This window comes from Panthera pardus, unplaced genomic scaffold (genome assembly GCF_024362965.1).
Source record: "Panthera pardus isolate Hobbes unplaced genomic scaffold, ASM2436296v1 HiC_scaffold_27, whole genome shotgun sequence".
Lineage (NCBI taxonomy): Eukaryota > Metazoa > Chordata > Mammalia > Carnivora > Felidae > Panthera > Panthera pardus.
The window spans coordinates 832,434-848,071 of NW_026526843.1; the positions used below are offsets into that span (position 1 = coordinate 832,434).

Genomic DNA, 15,638 nt, shown 5'->3' on the forward strand with positions numbered 1-15,638 from the left:
TCTTTTGAAAAGATACTCTTTTTAAGAACACTGGTAATTTGGATTAATGGGCCCACCTTACTCCAGTGTGGCCTTGTCTTAACTAATTACATATGTAACAATCATATTTCAAAATAAGGTTACATTAGTAAGTACTGGAGTTTAGGGCCCCTGGGTCGCTCAATTGGTTAAGCGTCCAACTTCAGCTAAGGTCATGATCTCGCGGTTCGTGAGTTCAAGCCCCATGTTGGGCTCTGTGCTGACAGCTCGGAGCCTGGAACCTGCTTCGAATTCAGATTCTGTGTCTCCCTCTCTGTCTGCCCCTCCCCTGCTCGCACTCTGTCTCTCTCTCTCTCTCTCAAAAATAAATAAACATAGAAATTAAAATTAAAAAAGAAAGTACTGGAGTTTATGACTCCAATGTATCTTTTTGGGGAGACACAGTTCAACCCATACAAACATCCAATGTTTGTGGACTAGAAGACTTAATTTTATTGATAGAAATATTCCCCAAAAAGATCTACTAATTCAATGCAACCACAATAAATATTCTAATGGTGTTTTTGCAGAAATAAAAAAGCCAATGCTCAAATTCATATGGAATTGCAAGAGACCACAAATAGCCAAAATAGTCTTGATAAAGACAAAGTTGGAGGGCTCACACTTCCTGATTTCAAAACTTACTACAAACCTACCATAATCACAATGGTGCAATGCTTGCATAAGAATAGACTTATAAGTCAATAGTGGAGAAATGAGAGTCTAGAAATAAGCCCATACATCAAAGGTCAATTGATTTTCAAGAGTGCCAAAACCATTCAATGACGAAAGAATAGTCTCCCCCACAAATCATTCTGGGAAAACTAGATATTCACATGCAAGAGAAAAAAGTTAGACCCTTACCTCATACCATAAACAAAAATTAACTCAAAGCACATCAAAGACCTAGACATATGGGCTGAAACTATAAAACTCTTAGAAGAAAACATATGGGTAAATCTTCAGGACCTTGTATTTGGCAATAGAATCTTAGATATGACACCAAATGCACAGCAATGAAATAAAAAGTAGATAAATTAGAGTTCATCAAACTAAAACCATTTGTGCATCAAAGAACACTATCAAAAAAAAGAAAAATTAATCCAAAAAAAATGGGAGACAGTGTTTCCAAATCATGTATCTGATAAAGGTCTAGCTTCCACAATATATAAAGAGCTCTTACAATTCAACAACAGAAAAGCAAACAACCTAATTTTAAAAGTGTCAAGAAAGTAGACATTTCTCAAAAGAATACATGCAAATGCCTAATGAGTACATGTAAAGGTGCTTAACATCATTAGTTATTGGGGAAATGCAGATAAAAACCATAGTGAGATAACACTTAAAAGCCACTAAGATGGCTATCACGAAAAAGAAAAAAAAACAGGAAATAGCAAATGCTTACAAAAATGTGGAAAAATTGGAATTCTCATACGTTGTTGGTAGAAATTCTGCCATTGTGGAAAAAAAGATTGACAGTTACTCAAAAATTTCAACATAGAGTTACCACATAGCCCAGCAATTCTATTTCTAGATATATACTCAAAAGAACTGAAAACAGGTATTCAAACAAAAACGTGTACACAATCATAGCAGCACTATTTACACTAGCCAAATGGTGAAAACAACATAAATATCCATCAAGTGATTACTGGATAAAGAAAATGTGGTCTATCCATACAATGAAATATTATTCAACCATAAAAAAGAATGAAGTACTGATACATACCAGGATATGAGCCTTGACCATCATACTAAGTGAAATAAGCCAAAAACAATAGGCCACATATTGTATGATTCCATTTATATGAAATGTCCAGAATAAGCAAGTCCATAGAGACAGAAAGATTAGTGGTTCCAGGGACTGAGAGGAGGTGTGAATGGGGAGTAACTGCTAATGGGAACTTTGAAGTTTATAATATAGTTTTGTTGACTATAATCACTATGCTGTGCTTATTTATCTACTAATTGCAAGCTTTTAACATTTAAACATCTCCCCAATCCCCCCACCAAGGTGCCTCCAGTAACTATAATTTTACTCTCTTTTTTATGATTTTTGCTTTTTAGGTTCTACATATAAGTTAGAGCATACAGTATTTGTCTTTCTCTGTCTGACTTATCTCACCTAGCATAATGTCCTCCAGGTCCATTCATGTTGTTAGAAATAGTAGGATTTCCTTCTTTTTTATGGTTGAATAATATTCCATTGTATATACACCACATGTCCTTTATCCATTCATCCACTGATTTACATTAGGTTATCAACCTAAGTGCCAGCCCTATGTTCTTTGATGAGGTTTTGTTTTGTTTTGTTTTGTTTCATATTGGTTCTATACTTTTGTATTAAGTTATTTCTAAATATTTTATACTTTATCACAATTGTAAATGGAATATGCTACTATATCTATTTCCATCTGGTTATTGGTAGCATATAAAACTTATTTTTTTAATGTTTGACTTGTATTAGCCACCTTACCAAAATATCTCATTAATTCTGTCTTGTTCCTAAATTTAATGTAAATGGTTTTAAAGTTACCATTTAGAATGTTGTTTGTCTTATTTGTTAGTACATTCAGCACAATGTTGAAGACAAGTAGTGATACTGATTATTCTCATCATTTACTCATTTTAAGGGAAACAGTTCTAACATTTCACCATGTAATATGGTGCTTGCTGAAAGTTTTTGATGGATATATTTTATCAAGTTAAGGAAATTAATGAATTAGTTTAATCATTCAATAAATATTTACTGAGTACTTACTATCAAACAATATTCTAGACACTTGAAACACATCAGTGATTAAACCAGGCAAAAACACTGTCTTAGTAGACCTTACATTCTAGTTGGGGAAAACAATAAATAGGCAAGATTAAAAAGCAAAATATAAACTATTTTAGATGATGTTAAATACTAAGAAAAAATAAAACTAGGGAGTAAAGTATGGGGTAAGGGCAGGGTAAGGTTGCAATGTTAAATAGAGTGGGCAGAGGAAGGTCTCACTTAGAAATATAAAAACAAGATCCAAAAGAAGAGAGGGAGTAGGTCATGTGCATACATAAAGGAAATCACTCCATTTAAGGGAAGACTAAGTGAAAAAGCCTTGGGGCTGGAGCTTGTCAGGTCTATTTGAAGAACAGCAAAGAGGTAAGTTTCAAGTGTAGTGAGTGGAGAAAAGAGTAGGAGGAAATGAGAGCAGAGTGGTAAGATAGGGTCAGATCACATCAGTCCCTGTAGACTACTATGAGGACTTGGGGTCTGAGTCTGAATGAGATGGGGGCATTGCAAGGTAATAAGTAGGGGAGATACATGATACAATTTACCTTTTAACATGATTGCTCTGGCAGCAAGTGGAAAATAGTCTAAGAGTGTGGGGGACAAGCATGGGAGTGGGGAGAATAGTCAAAGAGCTATTGCAGTAGTATAAGACTTGGACAAGGCAGGGGGCAGTGGAGGTGGTGAGAAGTGGATAAGCTCTGGGTATATTTTGAAAGATAAACTGGATAGAATTGCTAATGGAGCAAATATGGGGAGGGAGAGAAAGTGAGGTATTAAGGAAGATGACTAAGTGTTTGACCTGATCATTTCTAGTTGCTAGTGGGGTTTTTTTATGACTAGGAATTGCTTTGCATTGAATAATTTTTCTGCATCTACTCATGATAATATGGTACTATTTAATTTCTTAATGTGGTGGATTACCTTATTACATTATTTAATTTTTATTATGCTAAGTGAACTTTGTATTACTAAGGAGAGGACATCTTGGCTACCTTTTTCCATGCTCTCTATCCTCTTTATTCCTTCATTTTTATGGAATTTACAATAATTTAAAGCCATATTTTTTCCTACTTAGCTTTAAAAATGTATTACCAACAACATATCTTCTGCCAAATAGGCTTTCAGGAACAAGTATGGGGGACTTAACTACCATTTAAAACCTTGTTCCTACAGGTAAATGGCCTTTGAATTTTCCACAGCTTGTTTCCTAGTGAACTTTAGAAACTAAAGTATTCTGATATTGGGAAAAATATATATTTACAAATAGAGATTCTCAGAACCCTCGGTTTCCAGCACAATTTTCTAAAACCTCCATTTTCAGTAGAGTACAAGCTAGGACACTTGGTCTCTGACTTATGTGTGAATAATCATGCAGTGATGTTTCTTTTTAAGGTATCCTCACCTGAGTCCCAAGAACAAGGAGTCCTTTGATGTGGGCTGTAACCTCTTTGCCAAATTTTCTGCATACATTAAGAATACACAAAAAGAAGCAAATAAGAGTAAGATACCTTTATTTAAATTTCTATTTCTCTCACACATTTGCTGACTCCCACAGTCTCACTCAGCTAACATGGGATTTTCCTGAATATGTAATATATGTTGGGGAATGCACTCTTCCTCTGATTTTTTTCTTTTCTCCTTTGAAATTCCTTTCCATGAAATTTTATTAAATTTAGAACCCAAGATTCAATATAGCAATTACTAACTTGGCTCAATTAGAGCATTGACATGCTAGGAGTTAACTAACTGCAGGACTGTATTTTTTAGCCACCCCCCAACTTTTCCTGTGTGCCTTTAAGGTTTCTTAAACTATAGCATCTACTATCTCCCGTGACCATTCTTGAATGGGTTTACTGTATTCTGAGTCATAAGAGCTATTAGTTTCTGATTCCACTTTCTGACTTTTCTGTGTTTAGTAATAACATATGTGACTTTTTCCTTCTTTGACTCTCCTTCCAATGCTCCTCAAGAAGAGTCAAAGAGCATTTGATTAAACACCTGATTCTGTCTTATCAGTGGGTAGTTGAGTTCTAGTTAACTATTTAGATTTTGAAGGGCCAGTGTAAGCAATGTGTATAGATAGAGATGTCTAAATGTGTGAAAAGCTTATGTAAAATGTAGTCATGAAGACAAAACATTTATTAGTAACCTTCTGACTTCTTTGCCTCAGATTTTGAAAAATCTCTGCTCAGAGAATTTAAACGTCTGGATGACTACTTAAACACCCCACTTCTGGATGAAATTGATCCAGACAGTGCTGAGGAACTCAAAGTTTCCAGAAGATTGTTCTTGGATGGGGACCAGCTGACACTGGCTGACTGCAGCTTGTTGCCCAAACTGAACATTATTAAAGTAAGCCTTTGTAGGGCATACTGAATGGTTTGGGAGGGGGTTGGGAGTTGCCAGCATGAAACACAGTGACTATTTAGTGTGAGATTGTTATATGATGGCTTTGTCATCATTATACATAGTATATATCTCCTTTTTCTCCTTAGGAAAAAAAATCCACAGTGATCTCCTCTGGGAACCATAAAAATTTGTTTTTTTTCTTCCCAAATCAGAAGGTGCTTTCCACTGGCTTATCTATAAAACAAGAGTAAGGAGTACCTGGGTGGCTCAGTCAGCTGAGCATCTAACTCTTGATTTTGGCTCAGGTCAAGATCTCATGGTTCCTGAGTTCAAGTCCCGCATGGGGCTCTGTGCTGACAGTGCAAAGCCTGCTTGGGATTCTCTCTCTCTCTCTCTCTCTCTCTCTCTTTCTCTGCCTCCCATGCTTGCATGCATGCTCTCTCAAAATAAATAAATAAACTTAAAAAAAACAAGGGTAATATTACCCATTTCATAGAATTGTTGATTAAATTAAAGCATGTAGAATGCTTAGAACAGTGTCATAACAAATGATAAATAATGTGAGCTACTAATAGTATCATGATGACTTAATCATTGATTTAATAAATTCTTATTGAACAGAACTTATTCTGTCTCAGGTCCTATGCCAAACACACAGAATACATAAAGAAATAAGACATAGTTGGGACCCTAAGCAAACTTAGTCTAGTGGAGAAATTCTTCTGATAATCACAGCATAAATATAAATATGATTACACAAATATAGCTTTGTCTACATTTGTAAAAAAAAACTTTAAAGTAGTAAGTGCAAGATTATTTTTGTGCAGATAACATGTCCTTAATGATCTTGACTCTTGAAATACGTTTCTCCACACTAAGCATGTCATTGATGCCTTTTATTACCGTTTTTTCCCAAAACCCTAGGTTGCTGCTAAGAAATACCGTGACTTTGACATTCCAGCAGAATTCTCAGGAGTCTGGCGCTATCTTCACAATGCCTATGCCCGTGAAGAATTTATCCACACATGTCCTGAAGACAAAGAAATTGAAAATACCTATGCAAGTGTGGCTAAACAGAAGAGTTAAGGCAACTCTTTCAGTAGAAAAAGCCCTCTTTTCACTTGTCATATTATAAAGGTTTCTGGAAATAAGAATATGGAAAATACTGTTTCCTCTATCCAACTCTCATGAAAAGAATGCTGTATTTTCTGTATCTGGCCAGTCCAAACTATCTTCCCACTATGTATTTTAAAGTTCTTTATATTTTCACTTACTTTTCTTTATTTCTATGGCATAAGCACTGCAATATTAAATGACACAGAAAGCATCAAGATCTTTTGCTATTTAATTGAATTCCTAGAATGCATTATGTGTAAGCTCAACAGATGGCTGAACTTACAAATGACATAAGTAGAGCCACAATCTTAAACTTCTGAGTTTATTTCTGATATGAATAATAAAATCAGACAGTGAGTATATCAGAAAGGCAAATCCTAAAAGAATTCTTTTAAAAATCAGCTCTAAATACAGATCAAGACCAACTGGTATTAGAATGGCATTAAACATCTAGAAATATGACTGTGTCATAGTCAGAGATGGGAATATGACCTTTATGACCAGATTATATTGTTAAATGAGCAAGCATTCATTAGATACAACATAATAATAATAATTTTTAAAAGATTAACAACAAATATATGGTAAAGTTACAAAGTAAATCAGATCTTTTATTCAATAGAAATGAGAAAAAAACTAGGAAATTTGACCAAAAGGTCTTGTTGCTGTCCATAAAAGGAGAAGGAAGGCTATGCTTAAAAGATAGTCACAAATATTTGTACAGAATTTAAAATGCTCTATTACTATATGTACTCAAATTTACATGTTAAAATAAAATCACTCAAATCTGAAAACAAAACCTGAACTTAACTCAGTCCTTCAAAGAAGAAACTAAGTTCAGCCTCAAAAAAGGAAGACCATAGATCAACAGAACAGAAAATCCAGAAATAAACCTACAACTATATGGTCAATCTTCAACAAAGCAGCAAAGAATATCCAATTGGAAAAAAGCAGTCTGTTTAACAAATGATGTTAGAAAAACTGCACAGAAACATGCAAAAATGGAAACTTGACCACTTTCTTCACTACACAAAAATTCAAAATGGAATACATACCTAAATATGAAACCTGAAACCATAAACATCCTAAAGAGAAAACACAGGCCACAGCAACTCTTTTCTAGATATCTCTCCCGAGGCAAGGGAAACAAAAATAAAAATAAACTATTGGGACTTCATCAAAATAAGAAACTTCTGCACAGTGAAGGAAACAATCAACAAATCTAAAAGCCAACTGAGCACCTTTTGGGATGAGCACTGGGTGTTGTATGGAAACCAATTTGACAGTAAATTTCATATATTAAAAAATAAAAAATAAAAAAAAATAAAATAAAAAAAAATAAAAAAATAAAAAATAAAAGCCAACTGATGGAATGGGAGAAGATATTTGCAAATGACAGATCCAATAAAGGGTTAGTATCCAAAATACATAAAGAAATTACAAAACTGAACATCCAAAAAACAAATAATCCTGTTAATAAATGGGCAGATGACATGACATTTTTCCAAAGAAGACATCCAGATGGCCAACAGGCACATAAAAAGAGGCTCAACATCACTCACCATCAGGGAACTACAAATCAAAACCAGAATGGGATACTACCTCACACCTGTCAGAATGGCTAAAATTAACAACTTAGGAAACAACAGATGTTAGCAAGGATGTGGAGAAAGGGGAACCCTCTTACACTGTTAGTGGGAATGCAAACTGGTGCAGCTGCTCTGTAAAACAGTATGGAGATTCCTCAAAAAAGTTAAAAAGAGAACTACCCTAGGATACAGCAATTACACTACTAGGTGTTTTACCCAAAATACCTAATTCACAAAATACCTAATTTACAAAAATACTAATTCAAAGGGATTCGTGCACCCCTATGTTTATAGCAGCATTATCAGCAATAGCCAAAGTATGGAAAAAGCCCAAATGCCCATCAACTGATGAATGGATAAAGATGGTGTGTGTGTGTGTGTGTGTGTGTGTGTGTGTGTGTAATGGAATATTATCCATAAAAAAGAATGAAATCTTGCCAATTGCAACCACATGGGTGGAGCTAGAGTATTATGCTAAGTGAAATAAGTCAGAGAAAGACAAATACCATATGATTTCACTCACAGTGTGGAATTTAAGAAACAAAATAAATGAGAAAAGGGGAAAATAGAGAGACAGAGACAGAGAGAGAGAGAGAGAGAGAAACCAAGAAACACTCTTACTATATAGAACAAAATGATGGTTGCCAGAGGGTAGGTGGTTGGGGAGACGGGTGAAATAGGTGATGGGGATTAAAGAGTGCACTTGTTGTTATGAGCCCTAGGTGATGCATGGAAGTGTTGAATCACTATATTGGACACCTGAAACTCATATAACATTCCATGTTAACTAACCAGAATTAAAATTAAAATCTAAAAAACAATACTGCTATTTATGAGAAAGAAGGAGATAAATGTGAGAAAGAAGGAGATAAATGTATTATACCCAGTGTCTGGGGATAGGTTTTTTTAAATATATAAGTTACAACCTAAGACCACCTCCAAGATCTGCTTTGTGATCAGCAAGGGCGAGAGGGTCTTAAGCTATTCAGCTGAGGAAAATGATACCTTGACATCTCAGCAAAGTAGGTGATGATTGATCTGGTTTTCATAAATTAGAAAACATCTTTAAAAGACTAATTAGACTTCCAGGTTGATGAAGACAACAGTGGCTGCCTTGGTTTGTGTCTCCCAATGTTTCCTCCAAAGTCAATACAGAATAACAAAAATAAATTTTAAATGGCACTAAAACCACATGGGAAGCATAACTTAAAGCAGAAAAATTCCCAAACCTCAATATAACTAAGTTTAAAAGAAGAAAAAAATACCAAATCTCAAGAAGTACTCTCTCACATCCATGCTGCACCACAAACTCTTATAGTGAGCAAGGACAGGCTGATAAAAACTGTAGGAAATAAGGGAGTTTGTCATGGGCTTAGGATTAATCTTAAGTCACTGAAAGAAAGATTAAGTCTCCCTCAAGTATAAAAATATTTTTTTAATGTCCTAGTAGGCCAGAACAAGGAAGCACCTTTCAAGTGTGCATAATTTTAGGTAGCAATCTTCAAAAGGCATGGCTTCTAAGAAAGAAATACAAGACATAAAAAGAAGTGAGCAGTAACTTTTGGTAAATCTATAGAGTTGTTATAAAAAAAATCAGAAAACAAGATTCAACACACAACTGATAAACACACCTCATTACAGAAAACAACTATGAAGAAAAAAAAAAAACCTACAAGACAACATTCCAAACTGAATTAAATACATTTGGACACATGAAAAAAAAAACCCATCTGGATTCAGACTTTCAAAAAATCAAGACAAAAAAATCAAAGAGAAAATTGATCAAACTAGAAAATAAATGGAAGAAAGACAAAATAATCTCAGATGTGAAGATAAATTTAAAGATTCCAAAGGAAAAACAGACTCAAGAAAATTTAATAAGGTGCATTGAAAAGGACAGAAAAATAACTGAGAGAATTAAAATAAAACAAAGAAGAAAGTAAAAAGGCTCAGAAAGAAATCAGCGAATTGAAGGAGAAGCAAAGAAGGAATAGCAATTGTGTCACTGGAATTACTGGGAAAGAAGAAACAATGGAACAATGGAACAAAGTTAATATTTAAAAGATTTAAACCTATAATCCAAGAAAAATTTCCAAAGTGAAAGACTTCAGTCTATACATTCAAAGTTTCCACTAGGTTCCTGGGAAAATAAACCAAAATGATCAACTCTGAGACATATCCTAGTAAAATATTAGATATGGAAGATAAACCATGTCATCAAAGCCTCTAGGCAAAAAGATGAAATAACTCATGAAGGCAAATTAATTAATCTGACATCAGGCTTTCCAAAAACAACATACAAGGCAAGGCAACAATGAGGCAGCATTTTCAAGAAATTCAATGGAAAAAAAAGTGTGAACCAAGGATTCCATATCCAGAGAAGCTAGTTCCAAATATCACAGTTATAGAAAAAGAAAAAACTTTAAACAAAAAGAACTTGAAAGAGTCTATACCAGTGTGTCCACAAACAACTTTGAAAAGGTAGACATACAGTAGTTATGCAAACATTACTGTTGGGAGAAGCCAGGTTATGGGTAGAAGTATAATTATATAAAAATAGGAAGTTTCAAAAAAAGTAGAAGTACAGTTTCTGGTCTCAGAAGGTGACACAGGAATGCCCTGAATTCACACCAAATGACTCGTGTTTGTAGAGAAGCTCCTCCTGAAGAACTGAGAGCTAACTGAACAAAAGACACAGAGACCACACAGACAATGGCAAGAGAGATGGAGACGTGGCAGTGAAGGGAACCACCACCTCTGATGCTGTGAACTGCAGTGGGGAGGGATAGCACTGAGGGACCAGGAGCAGATATTTCTTCCCTGGGAAACAGAAAAAGAAAAGCCATGGTTTAAAAGGGCAACTAGAATATAAAGGAACCAGCCCTAGAACTCCACCAAATGGCAAGGGAGCTGGTGAAACTTTATCTTGGTTATAGGGGTAGGTGAGCTCCACAGTTTACATTCCCCTCCAACTTAAAAGCTCAGACCAGTGCACAGTCTGGACACCCTAACTGGCCTACTGCCTGAGTGAGTCCCTAGTCCCTAGTCCACACCAGCCCCAGCCATCCCACAAAGGCAATCCCTAGCATGGCACATACCAAAACACCCTGGGTCAGTACTCACTGAGCTCCAGCCATGTCACCAAGGCAACACAGGCACAAAGCACCCTGGAACACTCCAGGTCCACACCACTTTGGCTCCAGATGACTTGCTAAGGGCACTCTTGGTGCACAGCACTCTGGGACCTCCCAGCTCACTCCCACTTCTACTTTGAACACCCTCCTTGTACCCCAGGCACAGAACACCCAAGGAACACCCAATTCATGCCCACCAGGGTGCCCCCTGTGCTGAGCACACTGGTACACCCTAGCTTGTACATGCACTTCAACCCTGGCCACCCCACCGTGGCATCCCTAGTGTCCCCATCCCATGCCAGCTACAGCTCCAGCCAGCTATCCAAAGTCACCAGGCACACACAGTCTACACAGGAGATGATCATTCATAAGACCATTCCTTCAAATTTAGGAGATGTAGTTGTTCTGCCTAATTCATAAAGACAAACACAGAAATCAGGCAAAATGAGGAGGCAGAGGAATATGCTCCAAGTGAAAGAACAAGACAAAACCTCAGCAAAAGAACTAAATGAAATGGCAGTAATAAATCTACCTGATAAAGAGTTCAAAGTAATGGTCATAAAGATACTCACCAGACTGGATGACCTCAGTGAGGATATCAACAAAGAGCCAGAAAATATAAGAAAGAACCAATCATAGCTGAAGAATACTGTAACTGAAATGGAAAATACACTAGAAGTAATCAACAGTAGTTTACAAGATGCAGAAGAATAGTTCAGCAATCTGGAAGACAGGGTAATAGCACCCAACTGAACAGAAAAAGGAAAAAAGAATTGTTTTTAATAAGTTAAGGGTTTTCTTAGACAACATAAAGCGAACAAACATTCACATTATAGGTGTTTAATCCTAACTAGTCTAAGCATGAGAAACATATCAAACAAATCACAAATGTGTTCTCTTCTAGGAGTTTTATGGTTTCAGGTCGTACATTTAGATCTTTGATTCATTTTGAGTTTACTTTTGTGCATAGTGTAAGATAATAGTTCAGGTTCATTCTTTTGTATGTCGCTGTCTAGTTTCCACAGCACCACTTATTGAAGATACCACTGTGTTTCTCCCATTGTATATTCCTGTCTCCTTTGTTATATATTAATTGACCATATTAGTGTGGATTTATTTCTGGACTCTCTATTCTGTTCTATTGATCTATGTATCTATATTTGTGCCAGTACCATACTATTTTGATTACTACAGCTTTGTAATATAACTTGAAATATGGGATTATAATACCTCCAGATTTGTTCTTCGTTTTCAAGATTGCTTTGGCCATTCAGAGTCTTTTGTGGTTCTGTACAAATTTTAAGATTGTTTGTTCTACTTCTGTGAAAAATGCTGCTGGCATTTTGACAGGAAATACATTAAATCTGTAGATTACTTTGGGTAGCAAGGAAATTTTAACAATATTGTTTCTTCCAATTTATGTGCACAGGATTTCTTTCCATTTGTTTATGTCATCTTAAATTTCTTTCATTAATGTTTTATAGTTTTCAGAGTACAGATATCATTCACCTCCTTGGTTAAGTTTATTTCTAAGTATTTTATTATTTTGGTGCAATTGTAAATAGGATTGTTTTCTTAGTTTCTATTGTGGCTACTTCATTATTGGTGTATAGAAATGCAACTGATTTCTGTATATTGATATTTTATCCTGTGACTTTACAAAATTCATTTATAAGTTCTAGTAGTATTTTGGTGGAGTATTTAAGGTTTTCTACATATAGTGTCATGTCATCTGCAAATAGTGACAGTTTTACTTCTTCCTTACCAATCTGGATGGCTTTTCTTTTTTTTTTTTCTTGTTTGATTGCTGTGGCTAGGACTTCACTAATATAATCCAGTTAGTCACTAAAAAAAAAAACACAAAAACTAACAATAATGAACTCCAGGGTGGGGTGGAGAACAATACCCAGAGTCACAGCAATATATTCTCTAAAACATCTAGTTTCCAACAAACAATAAAGAAATACAAATTATTTTTTTAAGGACCAAAGGGAAATTCTGGAGTTGAACTACAATAATTGAAATAAATAATTCATTAGAGAGGCTCAACAGTGGAAGAAAGAATTCAACTGGCAGGAAAGAAAATAGAGAAAAGCGTAAAAAAATGTTCAAAGACATAAGATAATGTCAGAAAAACAGAGACAAATAGAAAACTCTTAAATGAAACAAGAAAAAAAGGACTACTTTTACTTCTTTAACCATGATTTCTTTTAGTTCTGTGAACATATTTATAATGATTACTTTGAAGTCTTTTTCTGTTAAATTTGACATCTGCTTGTAGGCATTTTGTGTTGCCTGATATTTTTATTTGTGTGAATCATACATTTTTTGTTTCTTTGCATGTTTCATAATTGTTTTTAGTGACTAGCCAATTTATATTAATGAAGTCCTACCCTCCCTCTACCCCGCCCCCCCCCCCCCGCAGTGTTAAATGTGGACACACTGAAAGGTTTCTGACTGGGAATTGAAGGGGTAGGGATATGCAGCAGTCTGGATTGGAGCCTCCACCTTACTGGTAGGAAAGGGAAAGGGAGGGAGTAGTCTTGGTTCAAATACTATAGACTCTTGCCTTTCTTATATTTTTATAGATTTTATTGATAGGTGTTTCAGCCACTCTGGAAAACAGTATGGAGGTTCCCAAAAAAGTTAAAAATAGAACTATCCTATGATCCAGCAATTGCACTACTAGGTATTTAAATTTTTTTAGTGTTTATTTTTGAGAGACAGAGAGACAGAGCACTAGCAAGGAAGGGGCAGAGAGAGGGGGAGGGAGACACAGAATCCGAAACAGGCTCCAGGCTCTGAGCTGTCAGCACAGAGCCCAATGTGGGCTCAAACTCATGAACCAAACCATGAGATCATGACCTGAGCCGAAGTTTGACACAACTGACTGAGCCACCCAGGCGCCCCAAGCACTACTAGGTATTTACCCAAAGAATACAAAATACTAATTTGAAGGGAAACATGCACACTGGTATTTATAGCAGCTTATCTACCCTAGCCAAACTATGAAAACAGCCCAAGTTCCCTCAACTGATGAATGGATAAAGAAGGTGTGGTATATATACCACACAAACCACATGATATATAATGGAATATTACTCAGCCATAAAAAAGAATGAAATCATGCCATTTGCAATGACATAAATGGAGCTAGAGAGTATTATACGAAGTAAAATAAGTCAGTCAGAGAAACACTAATACCATATGATCTCACTCGTATGTAGAATTTAAGAAACAAAACAAATGAGCAAAGGGAAAAAAGAGAGAGAGAAAGGCAAACCAAGAAAAAGACTCTTAACTATAGAGACAAAACTGACGGTTACTAGAAAGGAGGTGAGAGGCAGGATGGGTTAAATAGGTGATGGGGAGAGAGGAGGGGACAAGATGGCAGAGCATCATGGAACTTTTTTTTTTGCCTCTCTTGTCCCTGAAATGCAACTAGATCAACACCAAACTATCTTGCACACCTAGAAAACTGACCTGAGGATTAACACAACAATCTGCACAACTTGAATCACAGAACTTGGCAGGTATGCAGCACAGAGAGGTGAACTGGGGGAGAGAGCAGTCATGGAAGCTGTTTTTGCTTGTGGAGAGAGGACTGAGACAGGGGGGAGAGTATGGGAAAAGTACTCCCCCCCCGCCGAAAGCAGCTGGAGAGAAAGAGAAAGAGTGCACTGAACAAAAAAAGGGAGAAAGGAGAAAGGAGAGGGTTTAAATTCCATTAAGATGCTATAAACAGGGGATCACACAGTCTGAAACTTGGCAGCTCGATACCTATTGGTGCTCTGGTGGCAAGGGCAAATCCCTGGGAGCAGACAGCAGGGTCTGAGGGGTCCATGGGCCACACGGGGAGAGGTGGTTCCCCTGCTGGGAGGACATTTGATGGAGGCGGTGCAGCCACCCCACAGGCAAAGGTCCCAGCAGACCCCGGAGAACAGCCACATTCACTGGTGCTGGAACAAGGACGTTAAGGGTGAAGCCTGATGCCAGATGTGTGTTGTGATTTTCCATAATCCCTGAAACGCTGCTGCTACATGATCCCACAAATTTTTCTGGGGCGGGCTGATGCCTGGCTGCAGTCTCTAGGCATTGGCAGCAGCACGGCCTTGAGAACATTCCTGGGAACAAGCTGGCACCCATCTGTAGTCTCTGGGCATTGGCAGCAGCATGATATCAAGAATGTTCTTGGGGTCAGGCAGCACCAGGCCATTGTTTGATGAGACCCTCCTCCAGAGGGTCTGAGCGGATCAAAGCCATAGTCCCTCAGAATAAGGGGTAGGGAAGCAGAACCATCTGAAATAAAACTCAGGAGGGAGGTGCTGCCTGGCAGCCTGACAGCTTGGTCACAGACAGTGTAAAAGCAGGGAGTGGACGGAAGCTGGAGACAAAGGAGAACTGCATGATTGCCAGTCAGGGAGAGCACAGAGTTCTGATACCAGCCAGAGACTGGGTAGCTGGCTGATGCCATTTTCACCCCTCCCACACATGCGCATACACGGCTACATGAGCCTCAATGATCCACCCCAGTAAGCTAAGCAGCACGGCCTAGTGGAGAATGGAGCGGCTACACCAAGCCCTACCCAACTGGGCCACCAGGCTCTAGAGGAACACCACAAGTCTTTCCACCTGCTTAGTTTACAGACTATAAAG

General features: G+C 36.9%; 1 protein-coding gene across 3 annotated transcripts in view; it reads left to right on the forward strand.

The window, feature by feature from the left end:
- CLIC2 (chloride intracellular channel 2) overlaps positions 1–6,474 on the forward strand; it is a 29,314-nt gene extending 22,840 nt beyond the window's left edge. For 2 of the 3 annotated variants that reach the window (XM_053891576.1, XM_053891575.1), the window contains 4 exons: positions 4,187–4,293; positions 4,965–5,146; positions 5,290–5,358; positions 6,068–6,474. In XM_053891576.1, the coding sequence (XP_053747551.1) occupies positions 4,187–4,293; positions 4,965–5,146; positions 5,290–5,358; positions 6,068–6,229 (520 nt within the window). In that variant the 3' untranslated portion in view covers positions 6,230–6,474. The remainder of the gene's footprint in view (positions 1–4,186; positions 4,294–4,964; positions 5,147–5,289; positions 5,359–6,067) is intronic. The other variant, XM_019439374.2, reaches the window with a different exon arrangement.
- Positions 6,475–15,638: the final 9,164 nt, after the last annotated feature.